General features: G+C 34.0%; 1 protein-coding gene across 1 annotated transcript in view; it reads right to left on the bottom strand.

Annotated features, from left to right (window-relative positions):
* The window catches only part of SATB2 (SATB homeobox 2), a 127,112-nt gene that overhangs the window by 75,446 nt on the left and 32,030 nt on the right, over positions 1 to 19,636 (bottom strand). Inside the window, exons 4-5 of the mRNA XM_015813030.1 lie at positions 6,456 to 6,582; positions 5,681 to 5,804 (exon numbers count right to left, since the gene is read on the bottom strand). Of these exons, the coding sequence (XP_015668516.1) occupies positions 5,681 to 5,804; positions 6,456 to 6,582 (251 nt within the window). The remainder of the gene's footprint in view (positions 1 to 5,680; positions 5,805 to 6,455; positions 6,583 to 19,636) is intronic.

Here is a 19,636-nt window from a genome sequence, read left to right as displayed (position 1 = left end):
AAAATGTTCAATGCATATAAACAGGTGAGAGTATATGTTTACAAATCTCTCAAATGTATATAAATTTCTAGAAAAGTATATACAGTGTATCAGAAACTGATCCAGATATAGTCTGATTATGAACCTGTAATAGCTGAAATTAAAACCTGTATGAAGGCTGGAAGTGGAATAAATGTTATGAATTATAAAACAGACCTAAATAATTTTCAAGCCAAGCAAATAAACATACAAATTTCTCCAAAATGTAGAAAAACTATTACAAAGTCACTTGACATAGGAAAGAAAAATATCTAGAAGATCATTTACCAGTAATTTTTAGGGTGCTTAGCTTAAAGATATATTTCATAATATCATTCTTCTAAGAAACCATTTTCAGCTATTTTTCCTTTATCAACAGCATGTAAAAGGCGAATAAACCAAGATAGATCAGTGGAATTTTAAGTTAAACCATATGATTACACTTCCTTTTTAATGGCACCCTGAATCAGTATCTGTAAAGAAAATGAAATTATGCATTCAAACAAAAAGTAGAGAAAAAACTCCCTGTGATACTGCCTTTTATTCCTCTACAGAGGAATATTTGATGCACTGCAAGCACACTAATAAGCAGCAGCATTTACTCTGCAGTCTTTCCTAGGAGACAATTTTGTAATTTGCTGCTGTCAATAATACATTAATCACAAGAGGGCTGTAATGATATTTCACATTTGGCACAATATTTTCTTAAAACTGATTTGGGAAAAGGGATTTTGTTAAAAAATAGTCAAGTAATGATAACAGGCAGCTTATCTAAAATATTCAAATTTTTGCATGATGTGAGCTACAACAAAGAAATTTGAGGTAAGCGGATATATAATTACTAAATTAAACTAAACCAGACAAAAACAGAATAAACAGTACTACTATTAAACAGCTATTATTCCACCTATGATCTATCTATCTATCTATCTATCTATCTATCTATCTATCTATCTATCTATCTATCTATCTGTTTTTCTTTCTCAATACTTGTCATTGAGCTCTTTGGAAAATCTTTGAGAACTAATATAACAGTGCTAAAGCCCTGAATGTTTAAGATATTATTGATTACATCATTTGCTGAAAAGATTATGTCCTTCTCTTCTTCCTCTTCTTCCCTGCCAATAAAGGTATATCATAGTCTCACCTTTATTGACACATTGTGCCTTGTGTATGACAAATTGAAACAAATTGAGAGAAGACATGTGCCATTTTTATTGGGAACATGTTGATCCTACTGCTTTGGTACACAGTTTTATAAAGTTTTATTTAAAACAAAAATGGACATTGTCAGAGAGTATCAGACACAGCTAGTCTTTGCTTAACAATGGTAACTGGGACCGACAACTCTGTTGCTAAGCAATATGGTTGCAAAGTATGTTGTCATGGGACCATGCTGACTTCTGATGGCAGTTGCAACAATTCAAAATGTGCCTTCATTAAGCAAATCTCACAAAATAGGTAGGCATGACACCACAAACTCACCACTGACCTACTGCCAGCTTCCCTATTGATTTTGCTTGTCAGAAATTGGCAATGAAGGTAGCAAATGGCAAACATGACCATGGGACATTGCAACTATCATAATTATGAACTGGTTGGCAGGCACCAGAATTGTGATCATGTGTCTGTGGGTACACTAACAGCAAAAATGATAAGAATTAGTCATTGGTTTCCTTGTTCAGCACCATCATAACTTTGAATTATCACTGAATGAGTGGTTGTTACAATTACAGAGCTACCTGTAACTATAATCTCCTCATTCTACCCTTGAGGCAGTAGAGGTTCTTCAACATAATTGTGCATGATCACAGTTGAAAAAGAATGTACTAAGTTTGAAAAAAGAAAATATGTGACTATCGTATATTCAGTAAAAATCAGGTTTGTATTAAAATACTATATTTATGTAAGAAAACAGATATGCCTAATATCTGAAATTCTTTAGGATTTCATGGTAAATCAAAATATTGTAAAACCAATCTCAGAGTTCTGGATAATCAAATTATCGAATTATTTTGCATGATATCTATTCACATATCTCAAAATTTATATTAGAGCAAACAAAACAAAACAAATTATTTGAAAAATTATTATTTTAAAAATAATTTAATACATTATAACCATTTAAGAATACTAAAATAGGTTCCACACATGGCAGAATGGCATCTTTTAATATTATGTAATAAAATCCCAACCATGAGATTTAGAGTATGTTTATCAGAGGCATCCTTTAGAAGTATAGCAAATTGGTGTGCTTTGCACAAAAACCCAATGGGTATGACTAAATGGCTGCCAGTTTTGCCTCCTAGACTGCTATCTTCATCCTGCTGGGCAGTTCTCTGCTAGATTTTCATCTGTTTTTCAGCTAGCCAGCACTATCTCTGGGGAAGTAGTAAATACAGAAGCTAAGTAGTAACTGATCCTTTCCCATATTCTTCTTTTGCTGCAATGGTGGAATGGCAGCTAGATGTCACAGCATTTTATTTCAGCAGGACAGGGAAATCCCAAGAACCAAGATGAAGAGAGCCTTTCCACTAATGAGGAACTGCACATCCAGCAGATACAGAACAGACACAGAAAATGTCTTAGCTTCTGAACTGAGCTAATGAATCCTTATGCCTTTTAATAAAATGTGATAGTCAGCAAACCTGCTACTAGGTTCTTTCTGATTTTTTCTCATTTACTTTACTACTGTTAACATAGATGTGCAATGACTTTTGAATTTAGACAGGACTCTTCCTATCCCTCCATATAGATTCTAGGATTAAACAGTGAATCTTTTGTATTTAAAGTATGAATTTGATAACTAACTGAATTATAAATTTTCCTTGAAGGTCTGCCTCATTTTTGTTAAGCGAAAAACAAGTTAAATCATATATTAAAAACCTTTTTTTAGTAAAGGTTTGCCTAAAAGAACATTAAGTTATGTAAAGAACTGATAATAAAAAATAATTATTATCTGTCTGACAGAGATCTTGTAAAAAAAACAGAACTGCATGTTTTATAACAAGTGAATGATTACACATATATGATTATATAACTATAGTTATTAACTAATGAGTAACATTCACTCTTTCAAATGCATTTTAAAAGTATTGTGTTAAAAAAATTGACATAAAAAATCAAATGATTCAGAAAGTCTTCATTAAAAAAATGTTGCAAAAAATGCTTGAGTAATCGAATATGAAGTTTTACTAATTGATAAAGCAAATAACTAGCTTGGTTCAAAGTTTTCAATAGATCAATATATTTTTCAAATATTTTGTTTCTGGAGCAGTGTTGTTTGATAACCTTAATGAAGACAGCAAGAATATACAAATTTAATATGAGAATTAAAAAGCAGTCTCCAGACAGATATGAAGATTCACACCATTTAAAATTCCAATTTTAACTTTTAATCTTTCAACTTACTTCACTATGCCAAATATAAACTTTTTTTGGGCAAGTGAAACTATTTTAATTCTAATTTTAGCACAGAATAAAAACAATAAAATTAAGCCCCCTATAAATTTATATTGTTCAAACTTCCCATTACAACTTCAACAAATTATATTTTGCTTTTTGTATAATTTAAAAATTAAGAACAAAAAGTTAATTTTGAAAATGGATGTCCAAAGTGCAACTGCCCAAAAAAAGACACAGTTTGAAATAATTCAGAGAGAACTGGAGATAAAACTGTAAATAATTTTTTATGTAATTTTTTTGTGATTGCAGCTACAATAACATGTCATATTTTGATCAGTCACAGCCACTGTAATCACTATAACAAGGATATCGCACATTTAGTCAAACTGAAGAAAAGAACAACTGAAATCATTGGTGGGTTACAGTAGCACTACTAAGAGAGAGATAATGTTTATCAGTATTTTGACCTAAGCAACTTCCATATGTGGGAATTAATTCCCAAAATTCTCAGTAACAGCCAAACTAATGCAAAAAAATTTGGAGTTGAGGTCCACAGATCTGGAAACAACCAAACTATTGAAACTATGGTTTAGAGCAAAGGCAAGTAAGAGGAGAAACTACAGGTACATAAAACTGTGCTAAGTATGGAAAATGCAAACAAGAGAAGTTTCTTTTGTGTTAGAATGTTGGGTCATCCAATGAAATAAAAACAAAGGAATGAGGAATAAAAGATACTTTTTATTCAACACATACTTAAATTACAGAATTTTGCTATTTTCTGGGATGGTGATTTATACAACTTTAGGGAAAGACTAGATAAATTAATGGAAGACCTATTATCAATGGCTGCCAGTCTTGATGACTGTATATTAGTTCCCGATTATCAATTGTTAGAATGTTTACAGTGCAAAATGGCTATTGCTCTGCTGTCTATACTTATAGGCTGTCCAAATGTCCCCAGTTGAATACTGTTATATAGAATGCTGGACTAGGAGAACTTTTGGAGGGATTCTACATTGTTCTTCTATTATTGTCTATTGCTACTGCCAACAATATAAATCTGTCCTCATCTGTCCTCAGAAACACAATGTGTATTTTTTGTTTGTAATATTTTAATGGACCATAGACAACTTGATTAAATAAATATGCACTTGAACTGAATATGTTAAATAGAAAGGGAATGTGTTTCTAGGATATGATGTGCTGTTGATCCAATGAAAGGAAAAAGCCCTTGGAAACAGAAAAAAATAAGTAAACACTTTATTCTGAAATACTCCAAGGCCCATTGTTTGAAAAGAACTTGCCTAAGCAATCCTAAATTGTTTAACAATAGAATTGTGCAAAGCATTTGAAAGAAATATTTGAAAACATACATTAGTGTGTATGAAGCATTTCTCTCAGACTTCTTACAGAAGTTGTATCTTTTGCACAAATCGCACAACTCCTAGAAAAGAGTTCCTTGTCATCTCACACACATGTGTACACATGGTCATTTCACTTTATAGTAGGTTCTTTGGAAATATTGTTTGTGCAAACATAGATAACTGAGAACAGCTTTTGAAGCATAAACCTTGCACATTTGAAGAGTGGTGTTTCATTCATACTAATATGCATTGTGAAGCATCTCCTTCAAATGCTTTGCATAGTCCTACTCAAGAACATTTCCGCTGTATTTTTCCTCTTTGGGTTTCATCATTCTAAAGAAAACATTAAAAATGTTAAGAACATTCCTCAAAAATTTTGCACAATATTTAGTAAGAGATATAAAAAAGGTATCTCAAAATACCTTTTTTGCTAATTGTTAAAATGCTGACAAATGAACTTTTTATCATTGCAATAATGGTGCTTTGTGTATCAGTTTGCTAAATCAAGACATATGAGCAAAAATATACCAGGAATTGCATTTTGATTTATAAACATTTTTGGGTGCTTGGAAGATAAGGGTTTTTGTATCTTGGAATATACTCAATATTGATAGCTTGACCTAATAGAGGCATATGCATCCAGACTGAGTATATGCTGTAATAAAATAGAGAAATAAAAGTAAAATGCAGAACAGGCATCACAAACATGATGGTATCCCTCTCAAATTTTCAGCTTATCTTGTCATTCTTCTATAATATTTCTATAATATAATACTAAAATCTTGCACTCACAGGAAAACTACAATTGCAGGGATTTTTTTCTACTTTTATTCTTTCATGCTATATTGCATTTTATGGGATGTAGTTCCTCCACTACCAATAGAGGCACTGACCTGGGAGAGAGGGCATTCTTTGGCTAACGTGCTCTGATTCATCTCTTTGAGCAATTCCTTTAAGGCATTGCGGACTGTGGCATGGTTCCACTGTTCTGCTGGCAAATCTTCTAGCTTTGAACAACTGCAAAGACAGAGAACATGAGAATAGACCGATGGAAAGTATTGCATGCAAACATAGCTGTTCTTTACATGCAAAAGCTATGTTGCTCTGTAAAGCCAAACACAACTAAGAACAGGACATACATATTTTATATGTCATTCTTGTATACAGTTTAGAAATTTCTTCCAGCTACAATCTAGAATCTAGGAAGATTTGAACATAAATAACTAAATACAGAACTGAGCAAATATTTATGTTTCCTATCATTGGCTGAATAAGTTCTCGACAATTATGCCTTAGCAGATTGCAACATAAGGACAAGGGCCTTTGAGCCCAAATTTTATTCCTGGATTTCTGCTTAAAACCTCAAAACCTTTCTAAACTATATATTTCTCAGGTAGAATGTGTAAACATTTAATCGGGCCTTATGGAATTATTGTACCTGTGGAAAAATCTTTTTTAAAGACTGACTACATTAGTCTGTATTCCAATGTCTAGTTAAAAAATCACCAAGCAAAAACTGCCAGTTGCAATTCCCTTCTTATATTGTGCTTCCCACTTCAAAATGAGCTCAGAAATTAATGAAGATAGCATGTGTTAATCTCAGTAGTAATGGTGTGATTGACAGAACAACTCAGGATTAGAAAAGGGCAGATGTTCAGAAGTGCCCACCTCTGTAATTGAATTTTCAGTGTCACAACATGATAGACGTCTTGTAACATGTCAGCTACTGTTGCATCAGGTGCATCTGTCATATAAGTTAATGGAAGAGGATTCCATTTCCCAAGTTTGATTATTCCTGCAAATAAAAAAACATGAAATAATCATAAACACATATTTCTATCTATATATTTGTATCCAAACCTATATCTAGGAAGTTTACCAATTATTTTATATTTATTACAATAGCAGAATATTCTCAAGAACATTTATTGTAAGTATGGAGAGTCTAAAGTTGGGCAGCTTGCAAATCTAATTTTATAACCTGAAAAGTCCTTTAAATATATAATTTTGGTTTTGAATTAAAAAGAATCTAAAAAGTACTGGCTCTTCATGTTTAATATAATATACTACATTGACTGACAGTGGCTCTCTGAGCTATTTGAGAATAACAACGGAATCTAGTTTAATGCAGGCTGTATATACTAGGCCTATACTTCAAATTCAAACTCCAAAAAAGCATGCCACTGTTCTGGGGCACAAAAATAGTATCTGGTTGCAAGACAGGTGTAATATTTGTGCTTCCATTCATTCTAAAGCATCTTTATGGAAACAAATCAAAAGTGCTGCATACTCCTTTAGAACAGGTTACTAAACATTTGCTGGACCAGAACTGTTATGGAAAGGCTGCTAAAGAGAAGTATTTATTGCTTGACACAGAATGCCTAAAACATATCACAAAGAGAACAGAAATGTTAAAAACATGCCATTGTTTCGGTATTAAGAATTCACAATCTGGTGCTAAACATGCTGCAGTATAAATAGAGCCTATACTCTTATCATGCATTATAACGTACAAAGCTCATTCGTTGTACCATATGTCTTCAGAGCTGGCTCTTTATGTTGTATTCCCCTTGCCAACAAAAAAGTTGCTTCTCTTAAAGGGGATAATTTCTAGAGGTTATATAATTACAGATGAGGAACCCTTAAGACCTGTTTTTGATACTTACTTGGGAGTAAAATTAACTGGAGTTGTAATATGTACTATATTTACTATATATTTACTATAATTGATGGAATATGAAAAGTGAGAAATGGATAACAAGCACAGCGAAACTTCTCTCCAGTCAAACCTAGTTTATACTCAAGTAATATTCCAGGGTAAAATATAGTTGTATAGTTTGGTGTGGTATGTGAACTCAGTGTGATTAGTTTATGGTTCAGTATGTCTGGTTAACTGGGCACAGGGTTAATCGAGTAAATCATACTTCAATTAACTATGGCTTAGTCGGTTGGTTTAACAGTCATTGTAAATTAAGTCACCTTAAACAAATCCGACACAACATTAGGTCATAAAAAGAAATTCTACTTCAAAAACCAACAGTGGCCATATTGGTCATTAGATTTACCCAAAAAAGCAAGTGGAACCTTAAATAGTTCAGATCAAATTTTAGAAAATTGCCTTAAGCTTTCAAAATGCTAGAATTTTCATCAGGCAAGAAAGCTAGAGGAACAAAATTTCAGGTGTCAGAAATATGGCTGATAATGGAGACATGTCAACCAAGTTACACTGAGAATGAATAAAAAATCTTGAGTCAAATAAATAGGATCTTGTAAAGCACAGTTTTTCAAACTTTTCCAAGCCACAGAATGTGTTTAAAAAATTCCTGGGATCTCTGTTCAACAGGCAAAACTCTAGTGTTGGAAAATTGGCTGCACACAGGTTATCTTTTTTTCCCCTTTCTTTTCCTTGTTCTCCCCCACAAATTTTCAAACACAGTTTGAAAAATCCTATTATAAGGAACAAATAGTGTTAGACTGCAATTGTGTTACAACCACGGTTGTCTCTACTTTCTTAAAAATGAAGAAATTGTCCTGGCAAACAGTCCAGAAACACAGGTGTTACCATAACGCTCAGTGCTTTTGCACATAAACACCTGCTGCAAGTCCTTTTTGTTACAGTGCTGCAGACATGCACTTTTTTTAGCGTTATTAGTTATGGATGAACACTTCTTAGCTCTCTTTGATATTCAGTTTTGTCTAGTTCCAATATCCTGCTATTTTTGAAAATAATTATACCTGGAGAAAGACACTATATTCTATCTTAAGAAAATACATGCAGAGCATGTTCAAGGTAAAAACTGATGTGCGAAATATCAAGTCATTACTCTTCTTGTTTGCCTACTGTCCGCAAACTTAACATCTGACTTTCCAGGATATTGCTTGCAAAATTGTACTGTAGGCATGCTTCATATAATACTTTGAAAATATGGCCGGGAATTATTGCTTAAAGTAGAAAGAAGAAAATAAAAGTATTGATTCTTCTTAGGGCACAGTCAGATACTCATAATGAAGTGCAACCCACTAATTCTTGACCTGCCAGAAAAATAAGATGGCACAGAATTTGATTCTCCAACAACTTCTCAATAAAGAGGTTGTCAGGTGATGTTGTCCTTATAGTTATAATGCAGGAGAAGTTAAGGATTGTAATTTGTGCATTTCTCCTTCTATAATGGAAAGAAGGAAGAGCTGATACCAAGACAATGTCAGATAAAGAAAATCTGAGTCTGGGACAAAACTGTAACCCGACAAAGCTTCTCAGGCAAGACCCTCCTTAACAAAGATAAAAGGAGGGAGAGGGAAAAATGCATTCACACTTAAAGGATTCTGCTCTTATAATCTTATAATAAAAGTAGTATTAGACTGCATAGGTTTGGCTTCCTATTCCAGTCTACGTCAAAGGGCTGAAACCTTCTCATGAAGCATCAACTGTCAGCAGGAAAATCAAATCCAAATCACTCTTACTGGCTTTATGGTGAGTTGGTACTGGGCAAGTGTAAGCAAGAGATTCAAACAGCAAGTTTAGTCATCTGTCATCTTGTTGAAATAGGTTATTTCTGAACACGGGTTCAGTGTTCAAAAGCCTGTTAAACTCATGTCCCAAAAAATAGGTTGACAGGTTGAAAGCAGCACAAAGGGACATAGAATCAATTGGAAAACTCCCCTTACAACTTCACCTTGTGCTTTTCCTCTGCATCTGACCAGCCAGAAATGTAGAAATGGGGTATTGTCAAGTTTTCTTAACAAACTAATTGGAAATAGGCACCATAGGCATTCATGCGGACAAAAGCTTCTGACAGGTAGAATTACTATAGAAAATCTAATGAAGCTATTACGTATGAAAGAATTGTACAACCATACAGCCATCTCCAATCATTTTTGCCCACCCAGTACATTCATCCAAAGTGTACTCCAGGTCCCCTAAATTAATTGTTGCCATGTTGTGGGACTGAAGAAGCATGTTTTCAGTCCACTGAAATAGCATCCTCCCCATAGATACAGGTGGCATCCAGCCTTAGCTGGATTAAGATGTTTGTGCAATCCCTGTCATGTTTTTGTACACTTTTTTACAGATTGTCCTTGACTTACAACTAGACATTTAACAACCATTCAAAATTACAACAGACTTTTAAAAAGCTACTTGAAGCTGTGACTGCCGCCCCCTCCCATGGTCATGTGATTGACTTTCAAGTGCTTAGCAACTGGCTCGCATTTAGGACTATTTGCAGCATCATACAATCACTTGGCTATGATTTGCAATGCTTTTTGCCACTTTTAGCAAAAAATGCCTATTCAGAAGAATGGATTTGCTTAACAAAAATGTGATTTGCTTAACAACCATGTGGTTCACTTTACAGCTACAGTGACTCACTTTACAACATTGTAAAACAGTTGTAAAATCAAGCTGGTCACATAGCACCTCAACTTATCACCACAACAACTTACAATTGAAATTACTGTCTTCATTGTGATCATAAGTCAAAGAGTATATGTACTGTCTTTTTTCCCAATTTATAGGCTGAAGCAATAAAAAAAATCCATACTGTACAGCACCTCCAATTAAACAGAGAACATGTGTGAGTTTTGTACACAACAAAGCTATCTGACATTATTTATCCCCAAATAAGCCATTTTGATTTAATTTTCATTTACCCAAGAAGTTGAGTATCAGATAGAAAGACCGTCAAAACATCAAGTCCTACTGCAAATAGTCCTGAATAAAAATGGTTCTTCTATTTATAATGTGGGTAAACTATACTTACATTTAAGGAAACATGTATTAGAAACTCAAATGTTACTACAAACTTTTTAAAAAAGAAATCTCTGAACTTGAGATAGGAATGGAATGAATCAGACTTCATTAATGGAAAACTTAGAAACCAGGCAAAGCCAGATTTGCCATACCTAATGTATAGACATACCTAATAGGTATTCCTGAAAATCAAACACCTGGTTTACCAATTTAAAAATCAAAGGAAATTATGGCTTGCTATTGGAAATGGAAGGGAGGATACATGAACTTATAAGCACAGTAGATTACACTGACTGACACTGCATTAGAATGTCACAGAGAATTTATAAGTCAAAAGTATACATATCATTGTTCTCAAGACAAATGTACAAGTCAAAGCCAAGCCACGGTACAGACAGAATATATAGCAAAACAGAGTGGCTCTTAATAGACAATGCTGCATGCTCTCCCCTTATCTATTCAACCTATATGTTAAAAATACATTAAGAGAAGCTGGATTGGAAGATGAGTGTGGTGAGGAAAAAACATCAATAACCTGCACTATGCATATGACACTAATGCTGAAAATGCAAAAGAACTACAAGGACTACTAATAAAAGTCAAGGAACATCGTAAAAAAGCAGGACTAAGATTTAAAAAAAAGATTTAAAAAAAATCAAGCAAATCAAGTACAACAACCACCCTTAAAATTGATATTTCCTTGATTAATATATTGAAGTGGTAGACAGCTTCTGCATTTTAGGATCAATCATTAACAGTAAAGGAACAGTCAACAGCAGAACAGTCTGCTGCAGACTAGCAATTGGTAGAGTGGCCATGAAGAAAAATGGGAAAAGTTGTTCAGACACCTTGATGTGTCTATACCAGTGATGGCGAACCTATGGCACGGGTGCCAGAGGTGGCACTCAAAGCCCTCTCTGTAGGCATGCGCTCCATCGCCCCAGTCCTAGACCTTCAGGTGGGTTTTATAAAACCTTTTCGCTTTAGGCCTCCGCTGCCATGTGCAAAAAAAAAAAAAGGGTTCAATCAATCAGTCAATTTCAACTTCTCATGGCAAAAAAAAAGATCTTGCAAAGTTGGAATTGATTGATTGAACTTTTTAGTCCCACCCAGTCTGCCGTTACCACCACAGCCATGCCCACCCAATGGGCCACACCCAGCCAATTGGCCACACCCAGCCAATGGGCCACACCCACCCGGCACCCGAAGATGCATAAGTGGGTTTTGGGTTGCAGTTTGGGCACTCGGTTTCTAAAAGGTTCACCATCACTGGTCTATACCTACAAATATCAAAATAGTAGTGGTATTCCCCAGTCTATGGAAATAAAAATTGGACTTTAAAGAAGCAGGCAAGGTTAAACATTTTAAAGACGCTTTTGAACTTTTGGTTTTGGAGAAGATTCCTGAGAATACTGTGGCCAGCCAAGAAAACAAACAAATGGTTCATCAAACAAATCAACTCAGAGTTTTCACTTGAGTCACAAATGACCAAGCTTTGATGCTGGAAAAAGGTGGAAGGAAGGAAAGAGGGCAACCAGTAACAAGATGCATGGACTCAGTTACAGTGATGATGAGAGCACCATTGGAAGACCTGAATGATGAAGTTAGAGACCAATCATCATAGGGGAAAAAATCTATCTACATGGTCACTAAGAGTTAACACTAATGTGATGGCAAATAATCAATACAAACCGTCATTCAAAAAAATATCAAATCTATTTGTCCAAAGGCTACACCTAAAAGCTTGAAAATTTGTTTAGGCATAGAATTCATTTTGCACATGCATAATTCTCTTGTCTGCTTTTCTTTCCTACATTGAGAAAATGCTGCATGGATAGAAATTTGCTTCCTCCTGAAGACTGAAACAGTCTTAATTTGAACTCTTTGGTTTTCTCCTCAATCTTATATATATGTGTGTGTGTGTGTGTGTGTGTGTGTGTGTGTGTGTGTGTAGAATGATATTCAGCTGTGAAATATTTTGTAATTCTGCAATTTACTAATCAATAAAAATGATTTCACATGAAAACATTCACCTCAGCATTTGAAAGCCCATAATGGGGCAGCTGAACAGATTCTTGCCATTGTCCTATTATGTGTTTTATTACTACTTCATTGTTTATTTTATAACTTAACAGATTGCTAAATGGCAATTCAACTTTGGCAAAACTAGGTCTTAACCAGAAACAAACACCTACTTATAATTCCCACATTATTGTGTTCTCTTAATAAGGTCAGTATTGTAATAAAAACATGCAAAACTATTACTTTCACTGACAAAAATAGAAGCCAGTAAACATTATCTTGAAAATCTATTTTCCTTACTGCTTTATATCAACTATATACAAAAGAACTTATTTAAATATATCAAACAGATTGTCTTGTAATTTTATATACTGTACGAGTTTTGTGTTTTGTACCAAGAACATTAGTCTTATGTAATAGATGCTGTTTCACATTTGGGAAATATTATGCCAAAGCCTAAACTTAGATTCGATTAGTTTAATATAAGCATTAAAGAACTAGCAAAATTAATAAAAAAAAACCTCTAAGAAGAAAACACAATTAAATAACATTTTCTGGTTGATAATTTTAGAAGCAGTTATTTAATTTCAAAGTCTTTTTTCTTTAAAAAAAAAAAGACACAATATTGGCCTAGATATAAAGGCAATGCAACTGATATTTCATATATTGAGACTTTTCTAGACTTTAAACAAAATACCAAAAGGAACATCTTCCCTTTTCCTCTTTTTAATAATAAACAGAATGGCTTCATGTATTAGCTTTCTAAAGAGTAGTGTTTTTGGTAAAAACATACTTTGAAATTAAATTTTTATTTTATATAGCATGTCTCAAAAGAAAGCATTGATAAAATCTGGACCTGAAACAGAAAGAGGCAAGTCTAATAATGAGTTTCAAGAAGAGTTCAAAGTTATAATAAGCCTTTAACTTTCCCGATTTGATTAATCACTATTTAATGAATGAAGGGCAAAGAAGTCTAATTTATTTTATGTTTTCATGTCTCCATGACATGGGCAGACTTGCAAATAATCATTTTAACTTATGCCCATATGTGGAACCAATCTAAGGAGTAAGTTCAGCCCTAACTATGGAAAAAACTCAACACACTAGACAAACTTTACTCTGCAGTATAAACTATTGTGGTTAGCCTTAACGGAACACACAACATGTTTAAATGTTTAAAGCTAGACTACAGAAAAGTTCTAATTTGCTATTATTTTTAATAATAGACCTCAAATTGTGTTGATATCAATTTTGGACACATTTGATTGTCCTTGCAAGGGAACTTCCAGGCATTTTACAAATAGTATTATCCAGTGCTTTTTTTGTAAAAAAAAAAAAAAAGTGCCGGAACTCACACATGTCATACAACCCACCTTGTCTACCCTACAAGGTTCCATCCAAAAAAGGTGCCAGAACTCTGTTCTGGGCGTTCTATGACAAAAAAAGCCCTGGTATTATCCATGAGTGTGCAGAATGTATTAAGTCTGCAAAACACCAACTCCAAAAGCTTTAGAACTCAAATCTGCATTCTCAAGCATCTTGTTCTCAAACAGAAGACCTATGTTTTGAGTCTGCTCTGGAAGAAATTCCAATTGTTTCTAGCAGCTGCATTTTAGGTGTTGCATGCCATTCTGGATATCTGTTGCTATTGGCTGAGGCTGAGTAGAGGTTGGAGAATAGGAGGAGCAGAGCTCATCAGCACCAGTCGAGCTGTTCTGGACATAACTACTTTTTGTGAAAGACAATAAAGGACTGCAGGAAGGAATCTGAAATTGGGTTGGACTCACATTCTGCTATTGGATACACTGCTTTGCAGGCGATAAGAGTGGGTGGGGGATTTGTCTTGGCTTTGAAGGATGGGTATATTAGAGCAGAAAGAAAAGGGTGATCCCCCTACCAATGCACTTCCTCTAGTCTTGCTTTGCATATCAGCCCTGTAAAGTTTAAAAAGACATGTTCTTGTTCCACACTGCAAGAACTCATGCTCCACAAAGAAGCCCCAGCTCAGAAGTGTAGATTGGTTTGCTCTTTCTAAGTGTCAAGAACGAAACAGGATTACACAAACCTTACCACATCCAGAAATTATCCAGTGGGCACACTGGGAGGAGCAATTAAACCAGCAGTAAGGTTGAAACAGGTTGCTTATGCTGCACCAAATCTCTTTTAATCTGCAACCAGTGAGGACGAGGCCTCTGTTTACTCATCATATTCATCCAAGGCTCAGGTATCTTTCATGTCTCATTTGCCCTCCCATCTTCTTTTGTGCCTCATAATAGGTGCAAAAATGGCTCACTAGCAAATATAACTTGCAACTAAGTGTTCATTTTTTAAAAAAACCAGGATATTTGTATTACTTTTCCTGAAACATGTTATCAAAGATATGCATAATTCTACTTCACTGGCAGTAAGAACCAAAAGTGACAGTGGAAGAGTCCTAACACAATGAGAAATGTCCTGCACAATGATGTGCAGAGCATCCAAGATTATCCCCAGTTCAGTTAATAGGACTGAACAGCTCCTTTCAACTCATGCCTTGGAAAGCTTCTATCAGACTGCCAGTCATTATTAATCAAACAGATCAGTGAATCAGCTTAGGACCAATGCTCAATAGTTTAGTCTTACAAGCAAAGGCCACAAGTTCATACACTTCTTTTTTCCCCAGTCCTGTAAGAAGATTGGAAGACTGATTTTCAGACAAGCAGTCTATCATGTCCATAGCAAATTATAGTTTAGAAACATGGTTCAAGATAATCAAAATAGTCATTTGAATTGCTCTACTTTCTTCTTTTCCATGGTATCAATAGTGCATCCATTTCTATACAATAATGATTACTGATGACTGAAACTATTTCTTTCTTCCTTCTCCTCCCATCCCATTTTCCTTATATCTGTTGACTAAAAACCGGAAGAATTCTGTTGGCATCTTTTCCAACTAACACATTATTTTAAAAGGCAAAAACTTTCATGAGATGCACCTCACTTCATCAGTTTCAGCATCAACTGACTGAATCTGATGAAATGAACTCATCATTTCAGCTCATATCTTTTAATAAAAAGTATTAATCACAAAAAGTCCTACTAGACTCCTGATTTTTTTTGCCACAGACTAACACAGCTCTCCTCCTATGAATATCATTTGACTGTAACTTTGCAAGCAGCACTCTCGTACTACTCATATTTATAAACTTCTTCCAGGAATCTTTTTGATAAAACATTACAATGTAATGGTTTTTAATCAATGAATAACTATGTTCTGTCAACCTGAAGCTAGTGGATATATCTTTATGCATAAAACATTTGAAGTAATGTTAGGAAGGAAACAGACACTATGTATGTTACATTAGCCACACTTTATTCTATCTCCACACCCTGACTCACTTGGTAATGTCTATTAATATAAAACATATGACATAATGTCACCACTCTTTCTGTTTCTATTAACCACAGCCAGTGAAATAAAGCAGGGAAACACACTGATGTTATATCATGCATTTTAGATTATTAGCTGCTACAGAAGTAGGAAAAAGACACAAGTGTGCCACTCTTGTAACATCCGATTCCAGAAAGGCCTATTGTGCTCTCAAAATGCAAATAAATAAAGGAGAGGTAAAACCTCAGATAGGAGATCCAAAATAAAAATGTGTTGAATACAATATATAAAAAAATATTAGGGCAAGAACAACAAGATATGTGGCATATTAATTTCATAAACACATTTACATTTAAAACCTATAATGTATTTCCATCCTTCTAAAAGCCTCCACAGCAATTACACATGCAAAACAAGGATAATGCAGCTGATCTTACCAAAGAAGAAACTATTCTCCTTTTGGACAGATTTGTTACCTTCTCTTTGCTACTAATCTCTTCAGTCCTTCTAAAAAATGCAATTTAATTTAATAGAAATTACCTTCTGATCTATAATAGAGTCTTAGGTGAACAATAAATACATTATGCGCCATTAGGTCATTTTTTACTCTTAGCTATCACAACAAATAATCTCCTACATTGTTATAAAAAGTCTCTGAAGTATTATTTCTGGAAAGATAAAATTTCTACTGAAAGGTACAGACATTTGTACTCTAAAAATGTAACCACTCCTTTCTAATTTTGCAATTTTTTTTCAATGCTTATCTCTAAAATATTATGTTCTCCATTTTAGAATTTGTAAAATACTAGACAGCCCATGACCTATTGGTCATCCTTTCAGAGATATTTTCTTACCAAATTCCTGAATGCCTTCAACAATAACAGAGCTTTTAATGTACTGCCTTCACTGGAAAAGCTGGGATGCATTCATAGATATATTTGCCTTGAAAATAGCTCATGTTGAACTGTATGGCACAGTCAAACATCAGCACAGGAAATGTTTTCTAACATTTTATAGTAGGCCATAAAGAGAGATGGCTACATGTGAGTTCTTGTGCAAAGAACTGGACTATACCATCAAGCATGGAATGCTATGGATATATCAACCACCTAGCTTCCAGGCAGCAATCTGCTACAAGCTCCAGGATTTGCTCAGGGCTAGAATTAGAGTTTATGAGCTTCAGTCTTGAATAACCTCATCTCAGTTTTACTGCATAAATCTATAGCACACAAATTATTTTGCAATAACACGCAGCACACGAAAACAGATATTGATATACTGTATCTGCATTGTTTTTATCTAAAAGCTTTAGACTCTGTTTAAAAAAAAACCAGAATGTGTAGGATAGATCAAAAAGCTATGGGGAATTTACAACCCTTCCTTTCACTTAATAAAGTTTTTTTTAAAAAGGAAGGAAATATTTCCTAAGAAAAAAAGAGCTTGTCTGAAAAGAAAACTTTTAGATACTAAATCTCTATACAAAAGGGTACTTAGTACAATATTGATATGACAAAGAATTCATTCTAGTGCTGAGATTTTAAAGTTTGTTAAACCTATCCAAGCCTTTCAAATCATAGCAGATAGAAAAATATTTGTTCCCATTTCTGCTTTCAATTTAAAAGCATTCAAAGTTCCCTGACCTTGCTGATCATCATGACAATGTAACTTCATTTTAAAATACGTTTTCTCTTTTTAATGGAAACTCAGTGCTTACATTCTGTATATTTTCAAGAAGATGAAGCCAAATTCAAATATTTACACAGAAACTAATATTCTCCATAAGAATGCTACATAGGATGGTATATTTTTCCAAAGTACTCATGTATCAAAAGCTCTCTGAATATTTAAAAACAAAAAGGTATATCTTTTCAAGTATGCCTAGAGAACAGCAACATGTCCTCTTCTCCAAAGATGATTCAATGAATTCATACATTCTAATGCCAATTAACTGCAGCAATTCATTCCCTGATAATTTTTTTCTCTGAAAAGTGTATGGTTTTATTGAACAGTTTCAAATATAAAATCTGCAATGTTGACTAAAAACAATTTTCTCTTTGAGGTAAACAATGGGCATTGGAAACCTCATCTGTGGACCTAATTCAGACCATAGCTAAACAGGTAGGTAGATAGGGAGAGGGAGAGAGATCACTTTTAAGCAGCTTTGAGAATCCCAATTTCCTTTCTCAAGTGTTCCATACTGCTCTCCCTGAATTCCTAGTTCTGATCCATTCTCCACAGATGTATCTGACCTTTTAATTAGAAGCTGTCCCAACCAAAGTTTTGTAATATCTTACACTGATATCAATTTGGATAGTTTAAGATTTCTGCAATGTAGGGAGAAACAATTCTGAGGGGGAATACTGCTAGAAAATGAAATGCTAATACTGCCTTAAAACCCTCCCCTTGCCCTATGATACAGCTTTAAAATAGTATTTATTGAATTGGATGACATTCAAAAGCTATTTTAAAAGCTTCGGTGCCAGACAGAAGATATTTTTTAAGAAAGAGTGCTGCTGGAGACAGAGTTTCATACAGGATCCCTTTCAAAACTGCCATCCATTATTATCAGTAGCACATGGCAGAGTATGTGAGAAAGCACACTGGGAACTTTATGTCATGTGGAATGAGTATTGCCCAATGCTACTATGAAATCCCAAACAGGGATTTCAAAGTCAATTCAGTTCTCCAGCCAAAAGAAATTTACTAACGCACTGTTCTTATAAAATGCCACATTGCTAGACTACTAGTGATTTATACAATGTTGTGTGTGTCTGTTTATTTTTAATAGAATAGTGTTAATACTCTAACAATGATAAAGAATAGAAGTTCAAGTTTAATAACATTATGCAACAAAAGTAATTAATTACATGATTCTTAAGTGTGTAATACACCTGAAACATTAAATATTTAAATATATATTTAATCTAATCAGAAATATGTACAACAGAGAGATGTTTAGAGAGGAAAAAACAGCTAGAGTTAGTAAGCATTAGTAATTTCACAGATCTCCCTTAGCCATTTAAGTAGCATATGAACAGCAGTTTAGAATACAGCAAATTTGATCTTATTTTTCAATGTTTTTCAGAAAACAATTTATAAGCACATAAAAGCTTAAAATACAGATTCTGGATCATTAGAAAAAAATAAAAATCTGTAAACTAGACACCCTTACTTAAGCAAACTACTATTTCCTAAGGATGAAAAAGCCAGTGCCTATCTGATTGAATCCCTCTTTTCCTTGTTCAAGGGCCCATATGTTTTCCCAAATGAAATAGTCAGCTAGTGTGGGTCAGTGAAGGAAGTTACATGCATTCATAAAAGCATTCTTTCTTAGGATCACCTTCTTTCTAGAGATGCCAAGAATGATGCCTTGGTTGCTTAATTCAGGATGTTCCACATGTTAATTCACAAGATGAATTAACCAAGATGAATAGCGCTGTCAGATTGAAAATTGGTTCACCATGACAGAAACAGTGAGATACAATAACCTTTATATTTAAAAGAACAATATTCCTATAATACCCTGAAGTATTATTTTCTCCAGTTTTATGCAACAATAATGATATATTGTTTCATGCTTTTATTTCTTATTACACTCTTTCTGATTAGAATTCTTTCACAGATCTATTAAGTAAAACATATTTTCATGTTCTAGCATAGTCCGTTTTTCTTTCACTTTCCTACTTATACTAATGTTTACATAAAATA

This window comes from Protobothrops mucrosquamatus, unplaced genomic scaffold (genome assembly GCF_001527695.2).
Source record: "Protobothrops mucrosquamatus isolate PMUCROS unplaced genomic scaffold, P.Mucros_1.0 scaffold129, whole genome shotgun sequence".
Classification (NCBI taxonomy): domain Eukaryota; kingdom Metazoa; phylum Chordata; class Lepidosauria; order Squamata; family Viperidae; genus Protobothrops; species Protobothrops mucrosquamatus.
This window is presented reverse-complemented; position numbering and strand designations above follow the sequence as displayed.